At 37.0% G+C, this 20,420-nt stretch overlaps 1 protein-coding gene across 8 annotated transcripts in view; it reads right to left on the bottom strand.

The window, feature by feature from the left end:
* MAP2K5 (mitogen-activated protein kinase kinase 5) overlaps positions 1 to 20,420 on the bottom strand; it is a 282,818-nt gene that overhangs the window by 92,751 nt on the left and 169,647 nt on the right. For 5 of the 8 annotated variants that reach the window (XM_078151216.1, XM_020982680.2, XM_020982672.2 and 2 more), the window contains one exon: positions 18,135 to 18,206. The exons of the other annotated variants lie outside the window; for them this stretch is intronic. In XM_078151216.1, coding sequence (XP_078007342.1) covers positions 18,135 to 18,206 — 72 coding nt within the window. The remainder of the gene's footprint in view (positions 1 to 18,134; positions 18,207 to 20,420) is intronic. 8 annotated transcript variants of the gene reach the window in all.

The following is a 20,420-nucleotide window of genomic DNA, read 5'->3' as shown; positions in this document are numbered from 1 at the left end:
AGATATGTCACTGTACTAAATGTGTTTCAGATTTAATGAAGCTTTAATGTCCTTTTTAATTTTGCCTGTTTCTGTATCACCAGGGGTCGAGCAAGGCAATCAGCACTCAAGAGGGTGGTTTGGTTTAAAACTAGGAAAAAACTCATTTGCTTATGAGTTGCACTGTATTTTCTTAATTAAATTTACTGAGTAAAATGGTTTAAGTTCAGCCAACCAATGACCTTTGTATGTAGATTTAGATTTATAAATAGGTTAACAGTTTAAGAAAAAAAAAAGAATCCCAACAAAGCAAACAGATTAAGGCTATGCCAATAGAAAATTTTGCTCCCTTTATCATCTTTACAAAAGAAGCATTTAAATATAGGCAGCTTAGGTCCAATAAAAAAGTACACTTAAAAATACAGGAGGCTCACAAGCCATAGCAATCTATCAAAAGACTCACTTCCCCTCCACTCCCAGGAGGGGGGCAGCTCACAACATAGAAGCTCCAGAAAAGCTTCATCCCCCTCCCCTCCTGGATACTATTTAGCATTTGTTGTTTGTTTTTAAAGTGCATTTTGATTCCAAATACTTAAGATTAAGTAAACTGCACAACACTATGCTCATTGTGGGCAAGTTTATTTTTTAAAAGGCAAAAAAGGATGCTCTAAAACCATCTACCAGTTGGGAATACATTTAAATAACACCAGGCTGCTAATATTTTATTGTAAAACTAGGAATGTTCTCTGAGTTTCTTCTCTTACAGATCTCATCACACTGGGGATTCATCCCATTCCTAAGAGTATCGGTTTGAGGCATTTTAATATGGTTGACTCTGAAAATCTGAAGCTCCAATATGTGTAGGATAATGATAATTGAGAGGAAAGTACAGGGCAGAAATTCTGTAAAATTGTAAGCTAAAAAGTTAGGAAAGAGAATCCTTATTTAGCCAAGCAACAGAAATAGTCTTCCTTGCTATTAAGAATTATCTACATTGCTAAGGTACAAACAACGAAAAGAAAATACATCCTGTCATTGGAAAATGTGTGGAAAGGAAGTTTGGGGCATATATTTAGGTGATGAAGTCTTAGTTTATCAACTACACTGTGCCAGTAGTTTTAAAATGTACAGTTATGCTGAAGAGCATGGGATTTTTTTTTACTCTTAATTTAGATACATTCTATGTTTCTCGGCATAACTGCAAATTGAAAATAAGCACTTACCATATAGCCAGTGATCTAGCTGAAGGAGGACTTTATAGTCTGAAATGTTCTAAAATTTGTTCTTAATTACCTCGTGCACATTTTACACAATTAAATTTCCATCTAAGGATTTTGCATTTAGATTGCGTGCTGCCGTTAAACCCTCATTTTATAGAAAAGCAGCAGCCAGTCTGAAACATTCAGACATGGGGAAACTTTCAAAAATCAGACTTAACTACTGGATTACATAAAATTCCCTAGGTGAGATTTCATTCCAAGACCAATTTACTCACTCCTAGATAGATCGTTTAAATCATCTGAAACTATGCTGGTGAAGGGCCTTAATAAATATTAAATACCTCAAAATCTACCCTAAGATTTTACTTTCCTTCTCATGTATCAATTTCACTGTCCTCTTACTGCATGATAAAAAAAAATCCAAAGGATATCACAGCAATTTTCCAGCGTTAAAGTGCTTCCGTGGTTCAACTGACAACAAAGAAGAGCAGAAACACAAAGCATCTTGAAGTAGAGTTTCAATTAAATGTGGAGGATTTAGTAATGCAGGACCAAAAAAAAAAAGAGTTACAAATTAATTTAATCTTCTGCCTATAGTTTGCAGCTGCACTCCAAAGTGTCTGGGGCTTAAGAACAAAGCCTTGAATGGCCTCGGAGTGAGGAAAGCTTCAATTTTTAATGTATAACGCCATTAGCTGATAACTTGTGGAATCTGCAACCCCTGCGGAGGGGCATAAGTGCGAGTAACAGAGACTGATGAAGTGACATATTTGTTCATGTCTAGAACTATGAGGAAGAGGGTTATTACTAATACCATCAGGCCCAACAGAAATATGCCCTAATAACCTTTGGGACACTCTCCATTATCAGTTTTACTACAACAAATATATTAAATTCAAACCCTAATTCACTTTAATTAAAGACAATTAGTTTGTTTCACTATTATTTTTTAACCTGTACGATATTAAAATACATTGCAAATTAAAGACAAGGCAATAAATATGACAGTAGTGCCAGATTACGAATTTCTTTCAACCTCTGGACTTTAGAAATGAAGTTTATTGCTAGTGTTTAAGGAAATTTAAGGAAACTTATTAAAATGATAGGGAAACATCTTGACCTTGTCGTGTTTGGAGAAGAGCAGTGATCTTGTTAGCCTACTGTCAATGCTTGATTTTCCCATAATGCACTCCTCTAAAGGATCTCCAAAAGCTTCATCGAAAACAGAATTCTCCTTGTTTTGTAGAGGAGGACACTAAGGAGGCACCAGAATTTGCTCAACATCACACTGTGGGCTGGCAGCAGAACTTAAATGATGAAGAATTCTGGGCTCTACTGATGTTTAGACAATGGTGAAGTGTATTTTCTGCAAAAACTCCTGAAAACAGAATGCGGTATCCATTATGCCTGGAGAGACAATGCTGTGCTCTCAGGAGATTTTGCAGATAACACACTTTTCTTTGTGTGAAGAGTGAGGATCCCCATCCTGACAGTCTGGACCCTGCTCTATCTATAACACTCCTGCTCTTTAACATACCTCAGTGCTTATGAAGAACAGCCAGCAGTCTTTACTAGGCTCTTTCTATAAAGCACAATTCTAAGCGACGCCTTTAACTTGGGGGACCCAAACACAATGATGCCAAAATAAATAAAACAAACAGCATACTTATCTGTTATTCTAAATGTTCTGTTTTACCAGTAAATTGCTAATAACAATAATAATAATAATAATAATACAGAAAAGAAAGCATTACAAATAAATGCCTCTAATAGTGTGGGTTTTTTTTTTTAATTAGAGATGGGCTTATTACTGTGGGTGCTTATATGGGAAGAGGGCAACAGTAATTCACAAGTACAATATCCTAATGCTGTTCCTTTAATTGCTGTATTTGTTTCACTGTTAAAAATGATTGCCCACTGCAGCCGAACTGTGAATGCTGGAAAGCATGATACATAGAGGTCTCAACCTGGGCAAACTGTACCTAAACTTACACTTTATTGCAGCTTAGTTCACAATCTTCACCTAATATAGGGTTACATCCCAGTGCAGCAGGAGGATAAATCATCCTGGAATATTACTCCAGCAAAGTTTAGCTGTGACTGGAGCATATGTGCTTTCGAGCCACTGAAGCAAAGGCCCATAAAATACACTAATTACTGGAAGTTATGGTCACTGAGTGATTGATAGCACTCTGCAAGGCAACTTCCTCATTTTCAGCTCTTCTGACGGGGCTCATCCGCCACATAGCAATTATTAATTCATGACCCACCCCTCAGGCACTAGTACCTTTACTTCTAATTCTGCCACTACCAAACTACTGCTACAGCTGGACACTGTCTTTCTTCACTGTGATGGCTGGGTAAGGATGATAAAAAGTGGTCTTCATGCTGAAGGCTACTGCTTTGATTCTTTAAATCTTGGTCACACCATGTCTACCCCAAGAACACATATGCCCCACTGCTACTTCTCCTTCAAAATTTCCTTCCTCCTTTCCAAAAAGGCCTAGGAACTCACCCATAGATCCAACAAAAAAACCTGTCTAAACACTCCCTTCATAGAATATAAATATTTAACTTAAATATAACCTTTCAGCTAACCTAGAGTAAACATGGTATGGTTAGTAGTAGTTGTTAAAAAAAATCTCCATATTGAGACTCCCCAAATTGTAGCTTTAAAGACATTTTAATTGTTCCATGTTGATTTCCATCAGTGGTTCTATTCAGAGCACTGGTAATTACAATATCTGAGCATATAGCTAAATCTCTACAAGTCACTTAAAATGACTATAAAGGTCTCTTTTTTAATCGTGTTCTGTGCACTGAGGGGGACTGCAGTGAGAGATTCTGAATTAAAGAACAATATAGTTTACTCATAATGGATGAGAGCAAACATTTTATTTTTCCAAGTCAAAAATGAAATTACTGCAAACATATCTGCACAACTCAAAATGTACCATCAAGGGCGTTTGACTTTTTTGTTAGGAGGGGGAGCAACAGATGGAATCTCAACCTAGCTATCCTTTAATAGCCACTCAAGCCTCTTCCTCTATGAAACCTACGCAGATCACTCCTCTTCATACAGCTGTATTCCTCTTCTGTGCTCATACCAATCACTGTCTCTACTATTCATCTGGAAATGCTTTATCTTGTCAAATCCTTTGCATGCCTGGATTTGTTGTTATTTAATTTTGTTGGTTTAAAAAAACACAAAGAAAACCTTGGCACATGTTTTCTCTTCAGAGACTAGTGTTTCATAATCTGCCATATGTTAGGATCATAGATTATTAGGTGATTACATATGTAGGGCTAGAATGGACCTCAGAAATGATCTAGTCCAATCACCTCATTTTAAAGTGGAGGAAACATACATCCAAAGTGACTAAGTGATTTGCCCAAGACCGAGTGGGTAAGTAAGCAACAGAGCCAGAATTTGAATTCAGGTCCTACGACTTGAATTTCTGTACTATTTCCACTGTCCCACACTGAAGAGATGCATGGAGGACATGAGTTACAAAGGGAAAGTAGTGTAAAGGAAGCCATCAAAGAAATGTATAATTGAAAAATATGGGCTGGTCACATGACAAAAAGATTAACAGATAGATGGTCATGTCCTTCCTGCAAGATGGAGATAGGGACAAGGTATGCAGGCATGGATGGCTTATTGCCAATCTGCATTTTTGGAGGGAATAAAGTCTTGCCATGTTGACTCCTCCTGGTGCATAAGAAACCAAAGGACCCTGCTTTCTCAAAGGTTATGCCAGCATACCACAAATTCTGGAAGGTCCCACCAAACTGCAAAGGTCCTAAGTATAGGCTTGGTGATGGGCTGTGTCTACTGGTTGAAGATATTATTGCTGAAGTAGTATTCAATGTATTCATGGCTTGTCTAGCTAGATTATAAGCTTCTTGATGGTAAGGATATGTTATACTTCTCTGTATACCTTATGGTATTTCACTCTGAACCTGGTCAAGGTTCACATTAATTAAAAGTTGTTTGACTTGATGATAAAAATGACAATTCCATACCATGCTTTTTATTTACATGATTCTTCACTGACATCTCCCCAGGGAGGTAGCACGGTTAAGTGGGAGAAATACTGGCTCTGAAACCAGATGACCTGAGTTAAAGTCTCAGATCTGTCCCCTTACTGTATGACCTTGGGAAAGTCAGTTAACCCCCCTGCATCTCAGTTTCCTCATTTGTAAAATGAGGGGATTGGGCTAGATGACCTCTAAGATCACTTCCAGCTCTAATCCTATGATGAAGGCCTCGCACAGGTAGAGATTTAACACAGTGACAAACACATCTGATTTTCATTTTACATATCTCTGATGAATGTTAGAACCTCTTAATTTGAGTAATAGTGTTTGCAAGTCTAACACAGATGAGCCGTGCTTATGTCACTGTTATGGAAGGATACATTAACAAAGAAAATGACTATTCTTCATATTTAAGCATCACTGATTAAATGGGTAGTTTGTTTTTTAAAAAAGTGCAATGAATTTTCCTAGTTTAAGTAACGTTAAGCTATGACAAGGGGAAAAGCTCCAATTGGTAGTACCCCAAAGCACTCAAATCTAACTGGTTTAATTCAACAAATACTTGAAGTCTCCAAATAAGAGTGAAGGAATGATGCTTTTAATATATTTACTTAATGTTCACCTTGTGTCTTCCAGTAGTTCACAGTCATTATCACAACAGGAATCTCTGGATGCATATGTCTGGGATAGGCATTCAATGCTCTTCTTTTCTAAATTTTTCTATTCAATAAGTCTTGCAACAATGAGCATCTAACTCTATCTTATATAAAGAACTAGCCTTCAAAAGGCACCCTAATCTATATGGTTCTGATGATCTCTGGATATTTCAAAGACAATCGAGCTAGCATCAAATGAGGTCAATGTCTTGTTCTGCCTAGCACTAGGAACACAATGCACTGTCTGCTGTTTTCCAGCATTCATGCAATTCATCTTTACCTTTGGTAAGTTAGAACATGACAAACACAGTCATTCAGCTATAGGTCGGGGGAAGGCTCCTGACAGATTGCTACAAATGGCAGAAATCTGCAAGTCTCTTTTGTTGTTGTGCATCTAACTGTTACAAACATACTGCTGTGTTATTTGTGAATTAGTTTGAAGACATATCAGAGACTAAGCTACCTTCTACATTCCCTTTAAACATATAACATAGGCATCAGATTTTACAAATAATGTTAGCTTTTAAAAATTTGTCTATTTTCAATTAAATATATGTAGAGCTGTAACATTTGCAAAGTACCTTATGAACATCATCTCATTTGCGATAGCATTAACATCTTTTTTTCTATTTACTTACCCTTCTCTATGGTATAGTGGAAGAAGTACTGGAGTAGGAGTCAGGAGAGCTGGGTTCTAATTGTTCACTCGTCTGATGACCTTGGGCAGGAGTTTGCTTTTAAATACGTTTTATTGATGTTTTTTGCTTTTGTATCCCTTGGGCAAGTTACAATATAATGGACCTTCATTGCCTCCTATGTCAGATGGGGATGATAATACCAGCCCTATCCAGCTCACTGATGTTCAGTAGTTTCAGTCACGTCCAACTCTTTGTGACCCCATTTGGGGTTTTCTTGGCAAAGATACACTAGAGTGGTTTGCCATTTCCTTCTCCAGCTCATTTTATAGATGAGAAAACTGGGGCAAACAGGGTCAAGTGATCTGCTCAGGGTCACACAGCCAGTAAGTATCTGAGGCCAGATTTGAACTTAGGAAAATGAGTCTTCCTGAATCCAGGCCCAGTGCTCTATCTGCTGTGCCACCTAACTGCCCTTCATCATAAGAAGTACCAAAGCAGAGATTAGTGCCCATCTGTCAGGAATGCTGTGGAAAAACTCAGAGGGTTGTCATAAAAATTAAAAGAGATCAGGGATATATAAGTGCTTTAGTATAAAGTATCATATTGCATACTGCAATACCATTTGTTAAAATGATGTTGTGCCAGCATATGACAACAGATCTAGCACACACAGAATCTGTGTATAAACATGGTTGGTAGCTTGTTCATGGTGTTTGATACATTTTTTTAAAGAGCCAACTAATTTAACTGCTGCTACTGTTTATGGAGTCCTGGCCAAAAGGTAATGAAGTTCCTAGAGATATCACAATGTTAGCTGCAGAAATATCACAGAATCATGGAATTCTAGATTTGGAAGACACATTAGAAGTCACTAGAGGTCAGGGAATAAGTCTTTCTACAGCATTCCTGACATCTGGGCATTAGATTCTGCTTTGATAGTTTTACGATGGAGGGCAGCAGGGTGGCTCAATGGATCAAGAGCCAGGCCTGAAGTAAGGAAGACTCATCTTCCTGAGTTCAAATCTGGCCCCAGGCACTTACTAGCTGTGCTACCCTGAACAAGTCACTTAACCCTGTTTGCCCCAGTTTCTTCATCTGTAAAATGAGCTGGAGAAGGAAACAGCAAGCCAGTCTAGTATCTTTGTGAAGAAAACCCCAAATGGGGTCACAAAGAGTTGGACACAACCGAAACAACTCAACAACAAGAAATACCTCATTATGCAATAAGTTTCAATAGTTCTGGAGAAACAAACAACCCCTCCCCCCCCCAATCAAACAGCCACTGAAGAAACTTGGCTAAAACATAGCCGGAAGCCCAATATGGGAATAAGGGACAGAGAAGATGGGTGGCAGATGCTATTTCATAATTTTTTGCACAACCATATTTCAGCCAAAGGGTCAGAGGATCATATAGTTCTGACTCTACTCTAATGAAACTTGTCTCAACATTTCTCATGCTTTTGGCTGCTTCTCCTCTTTGACCCTTTTGCCTACTGGTTTTCTACAGACAAAGCTGACCAGCAAGTAAATTTCTTCAATAGCTGCACTAGCACATAAGACACATACAGGAATCAGACCCAATTTCCATATGTAATCCTTAATAGAGTTCATCAAGTAAAGAACAGGAAATCTCTCCAACACCAATTGAAATGCTTAGTGCCTGCACTGAGAGTAGTCAATCAGTGCCAGCTCTGAGAAAAGCTTTTATGATACAGAAAAGCTGACAGCGATGGGCTAAAGATTACCAACTCTTATCATCACAGGGCATCAAAAAATCATTAGTTATCAGCTATATTTATTAGACTTGAAATCTGTCCCTTTTTTGCACAATGGGTCAAAAATGCATATTTCATAATCAAAACTGAATGTTCTTATTTACTAAAATAATTAACAGAGTGATAATGATATGCCATATGATATTTGTGATTTCTACTGTATATGTTGTATATGTTGACTGAGTTCAGGGCATGTAGAGTACTGTTGTATACTTTATTAGATATAAACCATTCAGAACTGGAGGACCATATTTAAATATTATTAAGTTCCCAAAATATCTAATTTAGTGCTAGGTATTCAATAAAAGTTCAATAAATATTGTATGATAATATTTCAGAGATCTCCACTAAAGTCCTACTCTAAAACCTCATCAGGGACCCAGGATGGCCCTGGGTCTCTTGAAGGCTATGCTAGTGAATCATAAGCTCTGACGGTTCTGACTACACTGGCAAAGCTTCAAAAACAGGCCTAGGAACAGACTACATGTCCCAAAAGCCTTGGTGTAATTTAAAACTTCAATAATTTAAATAGCTTTAATAGCTTAAAACTGAACCAAGCCTATTTGGGATACTCTATATATCTTACTGCCCAAGGACCAGCCAAGCTAATATGAAGAGACAAATCATCAAAAGAAGGACCATAGGAAGCTGAATGTTTCTGCTCACATCAACGCAAAAAACATTTATTAAAGGTGAAGAGTATCCTCATCTACATAGGTAGAGCCATTACCTACACTGATGAAATCACAAATCCTTGATGAATTTCAAGGTAGGTAAAGTATGCACATATGAACAAGTAGCTAATGGAAAACAGAGTCATCATTATTAAGGAGGAGTTTAGTGATACTGGGATCATGTGCCTAAATTCTGAGCAAAATATGGACGGAAACTATTACCATACTCCCAGACTTTCTTTGGAAGTTTGTCAGATAGAAAACTGGGCTATAGGACCTAAGCTATATAGTATTTCTTAAATACTTCCATTTTTATTTCATCTAATTCACTGTGTCCTATGTATCTGCTAGTAGTGTGAAGCATCTACTTCACTTTTTTGATGAGTCTGTTCTGACATTAATTTGTTTTAGCATATTGGCAAACAGGCCAACAGAGTTGGCTCTTAAGATTTCCCAAGAATGTGGTTGCTATACCGGACTGCTTTTACTTCTCATGCTAAAACCTATTTGGGAAAAAAAAAATTACTGATGTCTATGTATAACTATTCTTTTCCATTTCCCCAACAAAAACTCACATTCTGGTTGAAAGCTGTGCCAAATGTCACTTAGAAAAATGAAGTGGTTCCATGATACAGAAATGCTGAGGGGGGAAAAAGGGAAGAATAATCTCCAGATACATAACATATAGGTATATTTCTCCTACTGTTACATAAAAATGGAAACACAGTATAACTATCATTCTGTAAATCAGGATTTGGTCTCAAATAAATATCATAGCAGAGAGATAAGGCTCTGAAAATCTGGGCTTCAGAATGAAGGCTGGCATATAATTTACAGTGTCAACAATAGAAACATGTGAAACTAATTTTATTCTGAAACTCCAAAAGGCATCTAAATGAAAATAGGAATATCTTATGAAAAAGTCAAAATAAGCTTTGAACTAATTAATTTAGGACCTACAAATTTCAAAGTTTACTAAAGTTCTGTAAATACTGTGAGGTTGGCTAAAATACTTAGCGTTAAAATACACAATTGTTTAGGGGCTATGTTTCTTATAACTCAGAAACATTTTCTTCATCTACTAACATTCAGTTTCTTGGAGGTTTGGCCAAAGTGAATTAAAAAAAATTAAGCCAAATTAAAACCTCCTAAAAGGTCACTGTTTAATTTTTTTAATTGTGAGTTTCCCCTACTAGTTCTGAAGCCAAGAAATTTGCTGCATTGCTACAGAGAAGATGGCAAGTCCAGTCAATACACGACAGCACTCAGAACATATCTGACACTTACAACATACCTAAAAGGTATGTGTTGCTTTGGTGTTAAGGGTGGTACTTAGGAAGGACTTAAGAGCAAATGGCTAACTCTACAACTATAGGAATATCAAGGCTAAGCTTCTTAGATTTTTTTTTTAAACCCAGCAAGGAGTATAAAACTCTAGAATAAACTCTAGTTCTACTATTTGCCAGTAGAATATAACCTAGAAATACCACCCATCCCCACATCAATTGATGGTGTTACTTTAATGACCATGACCTTGTATGGCACCATGAATATCTTCTTCACCTATCTTGAGACATTTTTCTAAACTGCTGTCCTTGCTTTCATCATTTAACACATCACTCAAGCCACTTCAATAAAACAGTGATCATGTTGAAAAGAGGTCTCAAAGGATCACATGACATACCAATTAACAAAGCACACCGAGCCAAACTGTTCTGTGAGCCTGGCTCAGGAGAGAGCATAACGTAGAAGAAAAACAAAGGGAGAGAGTGCACTTGAGTGAAAAGAGCAAAATACAGACACTAAAGATGTTTGCCTGATATCAGCTATGGTGTAAATACCTGCCAGGATCATCTACGATCAACCTAACAAGGTTTAAAATAACCCTTCATGAAGGATTCTAAATAAAAATAAATTAAAAAAATAAACTTTAAGGGCATGTTCTTCAAGAGCAAGAATATATTAAGGAGTGAAATGGTTCTCTTTTTTTTAAGGACAAATATGTAATTGATATGGAGTACGGTAAATGTAAGATGAGTTAGCTGAATGCTTATAATGTGGATGTTCTGTATTCTTTTAAAAACATATAAGTAGAGATCACGTTAGTTGTTATTAAAAAGAAAATGTATTTTATTTATAAGAGGCACTGGTAGAACCCCTTTCTTTAACTAATATTCATAGGAAGTTTGGCCAAAGTTAACAGATTTTTAAAAAAACCAAATTAAAATATTTTAAAAGGTCATTTTTTATTTTTCTAATTTTGACTTTTCAGGTAGTAGCATACGTGTATTTGATTTTTAACCCATCTATTCCCCCCACCAGCAATAATATGCAGTGACTGATGAGTGATAACCAAGAGTGACCCACTTCCCTAGAAATTTAAAGGTGACATTGGAGTAATTATGAGCCAAAGTCTTTTAGGTGCCAAAAATATTAAATAGGCAACTGTTAAACACAAACTAAACCAAACAAAATAACCATCATTTGGCTAAAACCAGTCTTTAGTTATGTATTAAACATATCTACATTTTAAAGTTCAATCTTGAAGTCATGTATACGAACCACAAGACTATCATATGAATGCTCAACTGTACTGACTCACATATGCATTGATTTTCCAAGAGATGCACACGAATATCCTGGGGCAGGATTAATTCTTCCATTTTGTCCTAGTTCATGAGTTTTGCATTATAATTCTACTTAAACCTCTTGTTAAACCCTCTTGCACTGAGTATCTGTGAGTCTGTACCATCGCAACACAACTGATTTTTGTCCAGAGATTTAAGAGATTGTACTATTACATGCCATAATTGAAGGGATCTTCTCAGTACTAAGAGGGGAGTTCAAGAGTGCATCACTCCTACTAAAATAGGGTTTATTCTGTTTGATAAATACAGGGGAAAACTCCCTACACAAAAAACTGCTAGAATCAAGTCATCTAAAATAAGCAATATGGTAGGACACTCTCTTTTCTATGTGCTAAACCTTAGCAACTGGTGTGCTCCAAAGGAATGATCTCATTTTTTCCTTATGAAGTAAAGCTTCCATTTTAGGGCTAGTATCTTTGTCAATTTCAAACTCTGCATAAGGCTATCAAGGCTGTCTGACGGGAAAAAGGGAAAGTTTTTGTTCCAGTATAATACACAGTTTGTTATTAAGGCTTTGTAAACTTAAGACCCAGATGTATCTGTCTCTTTGCTGATTTTTAAATGCCACACCTTAAGAAGGTATACTATTATCCTATCTGCCAATGGGGAAGATGGCTACGTGGTGAAAAAGAGAAATAGTAAACAAATGATCAAGGAAGAACCTCAAAGAGGAAGACTGTCCTTTGGTTCTTATACCAAAGAGCTTCATGGAGAGGGTAGAGTGTGCGTGGAAAGAGTCCTCTGCCGGGATGTCTGGCCCCCGCAAGCGGCCCTGATCGTTATGTTGTTGTTGTTGCTCTGACTCAGTTTCCTAATCTCAAAAACGAGAATAATTATTTCTTTCTTTCTCATATCATAGCCATTCCGGAAGAACAAATAAGGCTGTTTGTCTGGAAATACTTTGAGACGAGTAAGTACACAAGTAGAAAGTAGGATTTACTTCTGACTGCTAAACTTCAGGTGTTTTTGTACAGTCTGGTGTTTCACGTCCTCCTGGATTTCTTATGGGGACCAACCAGGATCACACACAGGATCACCCTGCTTGGCTTTCTGTTTCCACTGTTTAGATGTCACATTTTGGCTCTGAGTCATCTCTATCAATACAAGGCCCCAGATCAACAGGAATCATATACATAAGAAGACTGGTACTTCTTCCTTTAAGCATGGTGATAATGTTTCAGGAAGTAATTTGAACATCACGCTTTTAGAACACTAATAACACACACATACATAGCTCACTTTATTTTCTGGGAACCTTAACCTAGACAAGACAGAAATGAAAAGATTTGTTCTTCAACTCTTTTTCTTGGATCAACTTTCTCATGATTTTTTTTTTTAGGCAATTGGGGTTAAGTGACTTGCCCAGGGTCACACAGTTAGTAAATATCAAGTGTCTGGTCTGAGGCCAGATTTGAATTCAGGTCCTCCTGACTTCAGGGCCAGTGCTCTACCCACTGTGCCACCTAGCTGCCCCCAACTTTCTCATGATTTTAAATCAGGGGTCCTTAATCATTTTTGTGTCATGGATCCTGGGATAAATGGTAAATGTTTAACAACTGGCTCTCCAAAAACACGACTCACTTTTAAGCTTAATCTGCATTATTTACATTTTATCTATCATTTTCTTAAGTTAAAACAATAAAAAAAAATAACAAACCAAGATATGATTTGCAGTATTTGCCAATTTCCAATGTGTAAATGCTCACACTGAACATTTAACAACTGGCTCTTGCAAGCCAGTATGAGCTGACTCTAGCACACCCTTGCATGGACCTTTTTGGGAGACTGGTGAAGGCTATTGCCCTCTTCAGTGAATATTTTTAAATTTGGGATTATAAATGAAAGTATTTATATTAAAATATAGCTATCAAAATGTAAAAAAAAAAACTTTCTAGATCCCAGGTTAAGAACTCTTACTTTAAGGATCTTCTTATATATCTTGTTCCTTCAGAATCATGCTGTGCCTCTGAATTCTTTATTACATGCCCTCTTTATGAAAATTCAAACTTTCTCATTTGAGAACTCAATGACATTATCCACTCTCCATCTCCAAAACTAGACAGTTGTTACCCTAAACAGTATTTATTGTTTAAATGCATATTGGTTTTCTGCTTTATTTGGTCTTACTTCCTTAACTTATCTTTTTTTTTTCCTTTTTTTTTTTTTTTTTGGTGAGGCAATTGGGGTTAAGTAACTTGCCCAAGGTAACACAGCTAGTAAGTGTCAAGTGTCTGAGGACAGATTTGAACTCAGGTCCTTCTGACTCCAAGGCTGGAGCTCTGTCCACTTTGCCACCTAGCTGCCCCTACTTATCGTTCTACATCAACATGTATATCCTTGATGACAGTGAGCTAGAGAGAAGGAATTATCTCGATATGGCTCCATTTATGCAGACACAGAAAAACATCATGAAGATGCATACTTCTTTAATAAACATTTTTAAGTGATAATAAACTGAAAGGCAGCAGAGCACTGGCTTTTTGGAGGTAGAGGACCTAGTTTCAAACCCAATTTGGCAACTGGGTGGTTGGGAGCCTCATTTGTCCTTTAGGTTTTAGTTCCCATGTTTGTGAAATTAGAGGGGTAGACTAGATTATTTAATCTCTAAAGTATCTTTCAACCCTAAATATTACATTTTATCTATCTATCTATCTATCTATCTATCTATCTATCTATCTATCTATCTATCTATCTATCTATCTATCTATGACTTTCCTATCCTTCCATGTCATACTTTTTCTTCTATGCATTGAGACTTAAGTCTCTCACACTTGGCTTAGAAACCCTCCATTAGGTTCCCTGATCATTGTTATCTCTTTCCTCACCATTTCATTCCTTTGCTGTTTTCTCTACTCAAACATTCTGTGTTTTTTCTCATCTTTTACATTCAGACTTGCTTCTTCTTTTATGTCATTCCTGATGCTCTGAGTCTCAGCCGCTCTCAAAAATTAAATGTTCTCTCTCTTTTCTTCTAAAGGTCATATGATATCCTGCCTTCATCCCTTTATGAAAATTTTACTGAATAAGTAGAACTGAACTTTTAGATATTCTTCGATACTTTCTTGAATCAATGATCTCTTTGAGAGTTGGGGTGAAGGGAGGCAAGGGAGTCTTTTCAATGGTGTAGATCACCGATCTATCTATCATATCTCATTCTATGTAATTCTTACTCCTGGTCTTCCTTAATCTTCTGCACAGAAATTACTTAATAAGATGAGGAGACCTTATAGGTCTACCAATATTTTATGTACACCAATGTAGCACTAGGGTTATCTGTTATCCCTTGCTGATCTTATATAAGTCAACAAGCAATTATTAAGCATTTGTCACATGCCATATATTGTACTAAATGTAGGGACAAAAAAAAGGCAAAACAGTCCCTACCTTCAAGGAGCTTACATTCTAATGAGGAAACAAGATGTAAATAAGTAGGTATAATCAAGACATACAGAATAGATGGAATATAATCTTGGGTTAGTAAGGCATTAGACTTTATCTGCTGACCGAGAACCATTTTCCATAACTATGGAGAGGCCCATCACTGATAGGTTGGGTACTAGGAGATGAACTGTGAGGCCATGGCAATATATTAAGCACCCTCGCCAAAAAAACCATAGAATGACTTTCGATTTTATGCCATTGTTTTTTGCCCCTTTGTGATAACTAAAGAATGACAGGAAAGGGATGCAGAAAATGCTGAGTCTTAAACAATTTTTAAGATAGTATATAAACATTAATTTTGTTATTAATATTTTAAATGTGAGATCTTTTCCAAATATCAATGAATTGTCCTTCTACTGAAGGAACCAATCTGTATCAGTATTGATATTCTCACTGTAACTGAAACTAGAAGACATAAGAAAGTTAGAGTTAAATGGAAGGATAGCTTTTGGGTTTTGCTTGGAGAAGCAAATAAAATGACTGGTGAAGTTTGTTTCGTCATGTATCCAAAGGCACAGAAAAACATGAGCTACCACTTAATATCTTGCCTTGCAATGATCATGATGAGCACAAGCAAAAAGATCAATCACCATGAAGATATCTGCAGCTTACATTGCAGAGGCTGAAAAGATGGAGAAATTCTATAAAAAAACTTGGCAAGATACTTCAAACCAAGTTAACATACTGATTAATACTCAATGACTTTAAAGCAAAGATGGTAGAGTTAGGGTGAAAAATTTGTTGGAAAATATTGTTTAGGATTAGACGTGAAAGAGCCAAAGACTTGTAGATGACTCAAAGGCTTTATATGCCTGCCTATATGTTGTGAAAACTTTCTTCAAGAAGAAAGTTGAAAGGCACTAGACATGGAGAACACCAAAATATTAAAATGATTTTATCTTTAACATACAGGAAAGAGCAAATTACTGGCGAAGTAGACATTTAAAAAAATCAATACCAAATCAGAAGAAAAGATAAAGGTGAGAGGAAAATACCACATCCAATTATAGCAGCTCAATGGTTATTGGACAAGCATTTCACATTTAGAGTACTACAGTGTGATCTATTCAACAAGCTACCCTCTCTCTTTGTCTCTGTCTTCGACACACACACACGCGCACGCACCCCGTGCACACACATATATATACAATCACACATAAGTGGGAAATTGATAAGAAAGCCAAATAGCTCAGAAACCACTAGATTTCCTTGTCAAACAGAAAAATATGGTAGCCAAAAGGACAACACTGGATATAAGGTCATTTGCAAAGTGCTACACAGGAGAACAACGGAAGATTATAAATAATATCACCTGACAAAATAGAAAAGAATGGTGTAGTGGGGTGGGGAACTGCAGCCTTGAGGCCACATGTGGCCCCTTAGGTCCTTAAGTGTGGCCCTCTGAGTAAATCCAAAGGTCACACAGAACAGATCCCCTTAATAAAAGAATCTGTTCTGTAAAACTTGGACTCACTCAAAAGGCTGCGACCAAGGACCTAGAAGGCCACCACAGGTTTCCCACCCCTGGTGTAGGGGGAAATGATTCCGCAGAAAGTTTGGTTAAGCCAGATCTTCCCAAGACCATTTATAGATAAAACTGGAAGGCATATAACAGACAATAAATGGAGCAGGTCTGTTGGCATTTTTATAGACACTCTTCATCAGCTTCAGATGAACAGATCAACAAAACCCAATATATAACCAAAGCAAAATGTCATATTCATTGTAAATCATAAAGTTACTAGTTATGAACCCTTGTAACACTACAATTCCTCTGAATTTTCTTTTTGCTTGTACATAGGCAGTTAATTACACCATACTATATGTCTTGTCATTGCCAGAGAACTTAGTAGTTGTATCATGGAAGCTAGTGGAGGAAAACTGCTGGAAAGAAAAACTCAACTTTAGATGTTTGTGCATTGTTATGATATACACACAGTCCATTTTCTCTTCATTCTCCTTGTATCAAATGGGATATGAGAACATGTTTTAATAAAAATAGAACACTTTATTTATACTTTCTTTAGCATGCATTACAGACAATGCATTTGATCAAAAGAAGCTGATGAAATGGTCACTGTAATCTTAGCCGCATATATTCTATTAAAAAAGATTTGTCTCTTTCTGTCTCTTAAGAAATACTTTTGCTTTTTAAATCAACATGTGTTTAAAAAACTATTTTTGAAGCATCTGTAAGTGTTCAGAATGAAACACTTTATTTATAGTTAACCAGACTGGGTCAGATGTATTTCCAACATAAATCTGCAGGAATGTCCCTACAGACTAAAGGTCACTCTACAGGAAGCTAAATGTAAAGCTCCAGTGGGGTTATATCTGACCTGCTATGATTAAGTCCATTGTAAATACAGACGAAAAGTTTAAAGACACTGAAACCCTTGCTAAAAACAACTAAGACCTTACTACGCCATGTATCAGCACATCAAACACAGACATATGCAAGTACATACACAACTATAATGTAACGAGATAGATTTTATTCTAGCAAACATACCAAAACTCACACAGAATGAGTATAATCCTTTAAAGTAATCATCTTGATGGGGCACCTAGGTGGCAGAGTGGATAGAGCTCTGGCCTTGGAATCAAGAGGACCTGGGTTCAAATCTGGCCTCAGACACCTGACACTTACTAGCTGTGTGACCCTGGGCAAGTCACTTAACCTTAATCGCCTCACAAAAAAACCAAAAAAATTAAAATTAAAAATAAATAAAGTAATCATCTTAGGAAATTATGTACTTGTTCCACTGATGCAGTTACTGTCAAAACATTTTTTGGAACTTCCCTTCTGTAACTGCCTTCATAGCGAGTTTATAAAACACACAAGAATCATACATGAAAAGTCCATTATTTTATATTTTACAATCGAACCTCATTTGTGCATACACATGCATACATATGTAGATAAAAATGTGTATACACATAAATACACACATTTAACACAACAAAACCTCTCAGTTTTAATTTTTCCAAGTCTCTATTCTTCCTATTGGCAAGACACCTAAGTACAGACATGCACAGACACATCCACTTCTTCAACTCACCTCCATGAAAGAGATTCCTAAGCTCCAAACATCAGAATGGATTCCATACTGCTCCCCTGAAATTCTTTCAGGCTATAAGGAAACACAAAGAAAGTCCTAAGCCCAGGCAAGCTGCTTAAATGAAAAACCAGAGCCAAAAAGCAACAAACAACAAGCCTAAAACAGATAAACAAGAAGCGAAGGTGATTAGGTACTGAGGCAGGACTATAACACGCTGGGCTATGTAGAAACTGGAAGTTCAGTTCGCACAGCATCACAGTTTTTTAAATTTTAATTCCACTATGTTAGAAGGGCCAAGACCTTGAGGGTTTCCTTAGACGGTTATGGCGGTGGCGCTTGCGCACTGCCTTTGGGACTGTCACTCCTTAATTCAAGATGAGTGGTAAAATGTGCCCAGACAGCTAGGAGCAAAATTAAGCCTTTGACTACAACACCCTTTGGCTCTCCCAATAGAAACAGTCTGTGGATGAGGTTCTGTAGGATGGGAACTGCAGAGAAGAGAGAGGCTGAACCATGGCGCAATGGTGGTGGGCTAATGTTCTGGAAAAATACAACAAAAGGCCCCTCATCATTCACACTGTATTCTGAATGCACTTTATGCAGAATGATTAGAAGCGTTTACTGTCAATAAAAAGGCCTATGCCAACAGATAAAGATATACATTTGAAAAAAAAAAGGGAGAGAACTTGCTTTGGTTGGATAGTTCCCTCTTTATCCTGCTGCATTATCCCTCGAGCGAGAAAACACAGCTCAAAGCACTCTTCACCCTTCTCCCCACTCGCATACACCTGTTTCTACGTCCCCTATGCTCCTGTCTACTCCATCGTTTGGATCCCATTTCCTGTGAAATCAGCAGCATCCTCTCACGAGGCTGGTGACTAGACACGCTTTTCTTTCTTTATTTGTCAACTAGTCTACCATCAAGACAGAATCACTTACCAGGGCAAAAACGGCAATTAGGCATATTATGTGACAATTTCTGTGATGCTAGTGAATATGATCATCTAAACATTTACAACTCAGCATTTCACTTCTGAATTTCTATACTTGTAATCTCTCCAATTCTGTGCTCATACCTAGGCAAACACATTTTCTGCCTCAGACTCATTCAATATATAGGGGGATCTGTTCCATGTAGAACTGGTCATTACAAGCCCAGGGTTGAAGGGACTGAAGATGGGATACTAGGGTACAATTACATCATTGAAAGGCTAAGCTGCAGCTATGGAACAAAAAAGAAACAATTTCTTATTTATTCATTCAACAAATATTTATGGCATGCCAAATGATCAGGTCTAAGTTCCTCAGAATGCTCAATACCTATTAAAATTACACATTTTCATCAGAGTAAAGATTCTTTCAGTTTCTATCACAACAGATGTTCAACAATCTCTATCCTGGAGAACTGAAAGGGAAACACACTTTCTTCCTTTTAGCAGATAGGTGGAGACTACAGATGTAGAACACAATATATGCTGTCAGAGGAGGTTGCTCCAGCTATTGGCTTTGTTCTAGAAAGGTACAATGGGGGAAAGTGTGGTTTAGGGTAAATGAGACAACGATAAGGTTTAAAATCAGTAAGTCAACAAAATCACCAAACAATAAGATAAACAATCCATAAGTGCAAATTTCACATAAATTTACTCAGAAATTGCTAAACGGGTACTAGTTTAATGGAACAAGTCTCTCTCTCTTTTTCTTTTCCTTTCATATTTTCTTTCTTTTTAAAATCAAGAAAATGATAAAAAAAAAAAAGATATGGCCACATCACACAGAAAATGGCAAAAAGCATACGGCAACCCGTGTCCATAAGATTTTGTTAGGCATGACAATGAGATTAAGTACATTCATTAAACATGCTCATTAGACAACAAGCCAAAGAGAAAAGTGAATTGGGCACTGAAAATTAAGCATAGAAAAATAAATTTAAAAAGGAAAAAAGAGAGGGTAAGCTACTGTTCAACTACAGATATCAGGTGGCAGACACAGAGAACTCCTTGCGGACAGGATTCTGACAACCTCACACTGCAGAAATTATCCTTTCAATAAGCGGATGAAACAAAATTACTGTTGTGATGCAGGGTTTGGGCGGTAACTCGTGGCAAGCTCAGGTAGCAAGCTCTGAACGGCTACCCTGAAGAATTCAAATGGTAGACAGAATTTGGCAAATGTTCCCAAAGCCACTGAAACAGATTCAAAGCACAAGGGAGGTTCTAAATTCATTCTGGATTTATAATGCCAGGCCTATATGGCCTCAAGCAGTAGTTTTGAGCTGATGTCATACTT

Source organism: Phascolarctos cinereus, unplaced genomic scaffold, assembly GCF_003287225.1.
Source record: "Phascolarctos cinereus isolate Bilbo 61053 unplaced genomic scaffold, phaCin_HiC Scaffold_3;HRSCAF=262, whole genome shotgun sequence".
In the NCBI taxonomy this organism is placed as follows: Eukaryota; Metazoa; Chordata; class Mammalia; order Diprotodontia; family Phascolarctidae; genus Phascolarctos; species Phascolarctos cinereus.
This window is presented reverse-complemented; position numbering and strand designations above follow the sequence as displayed.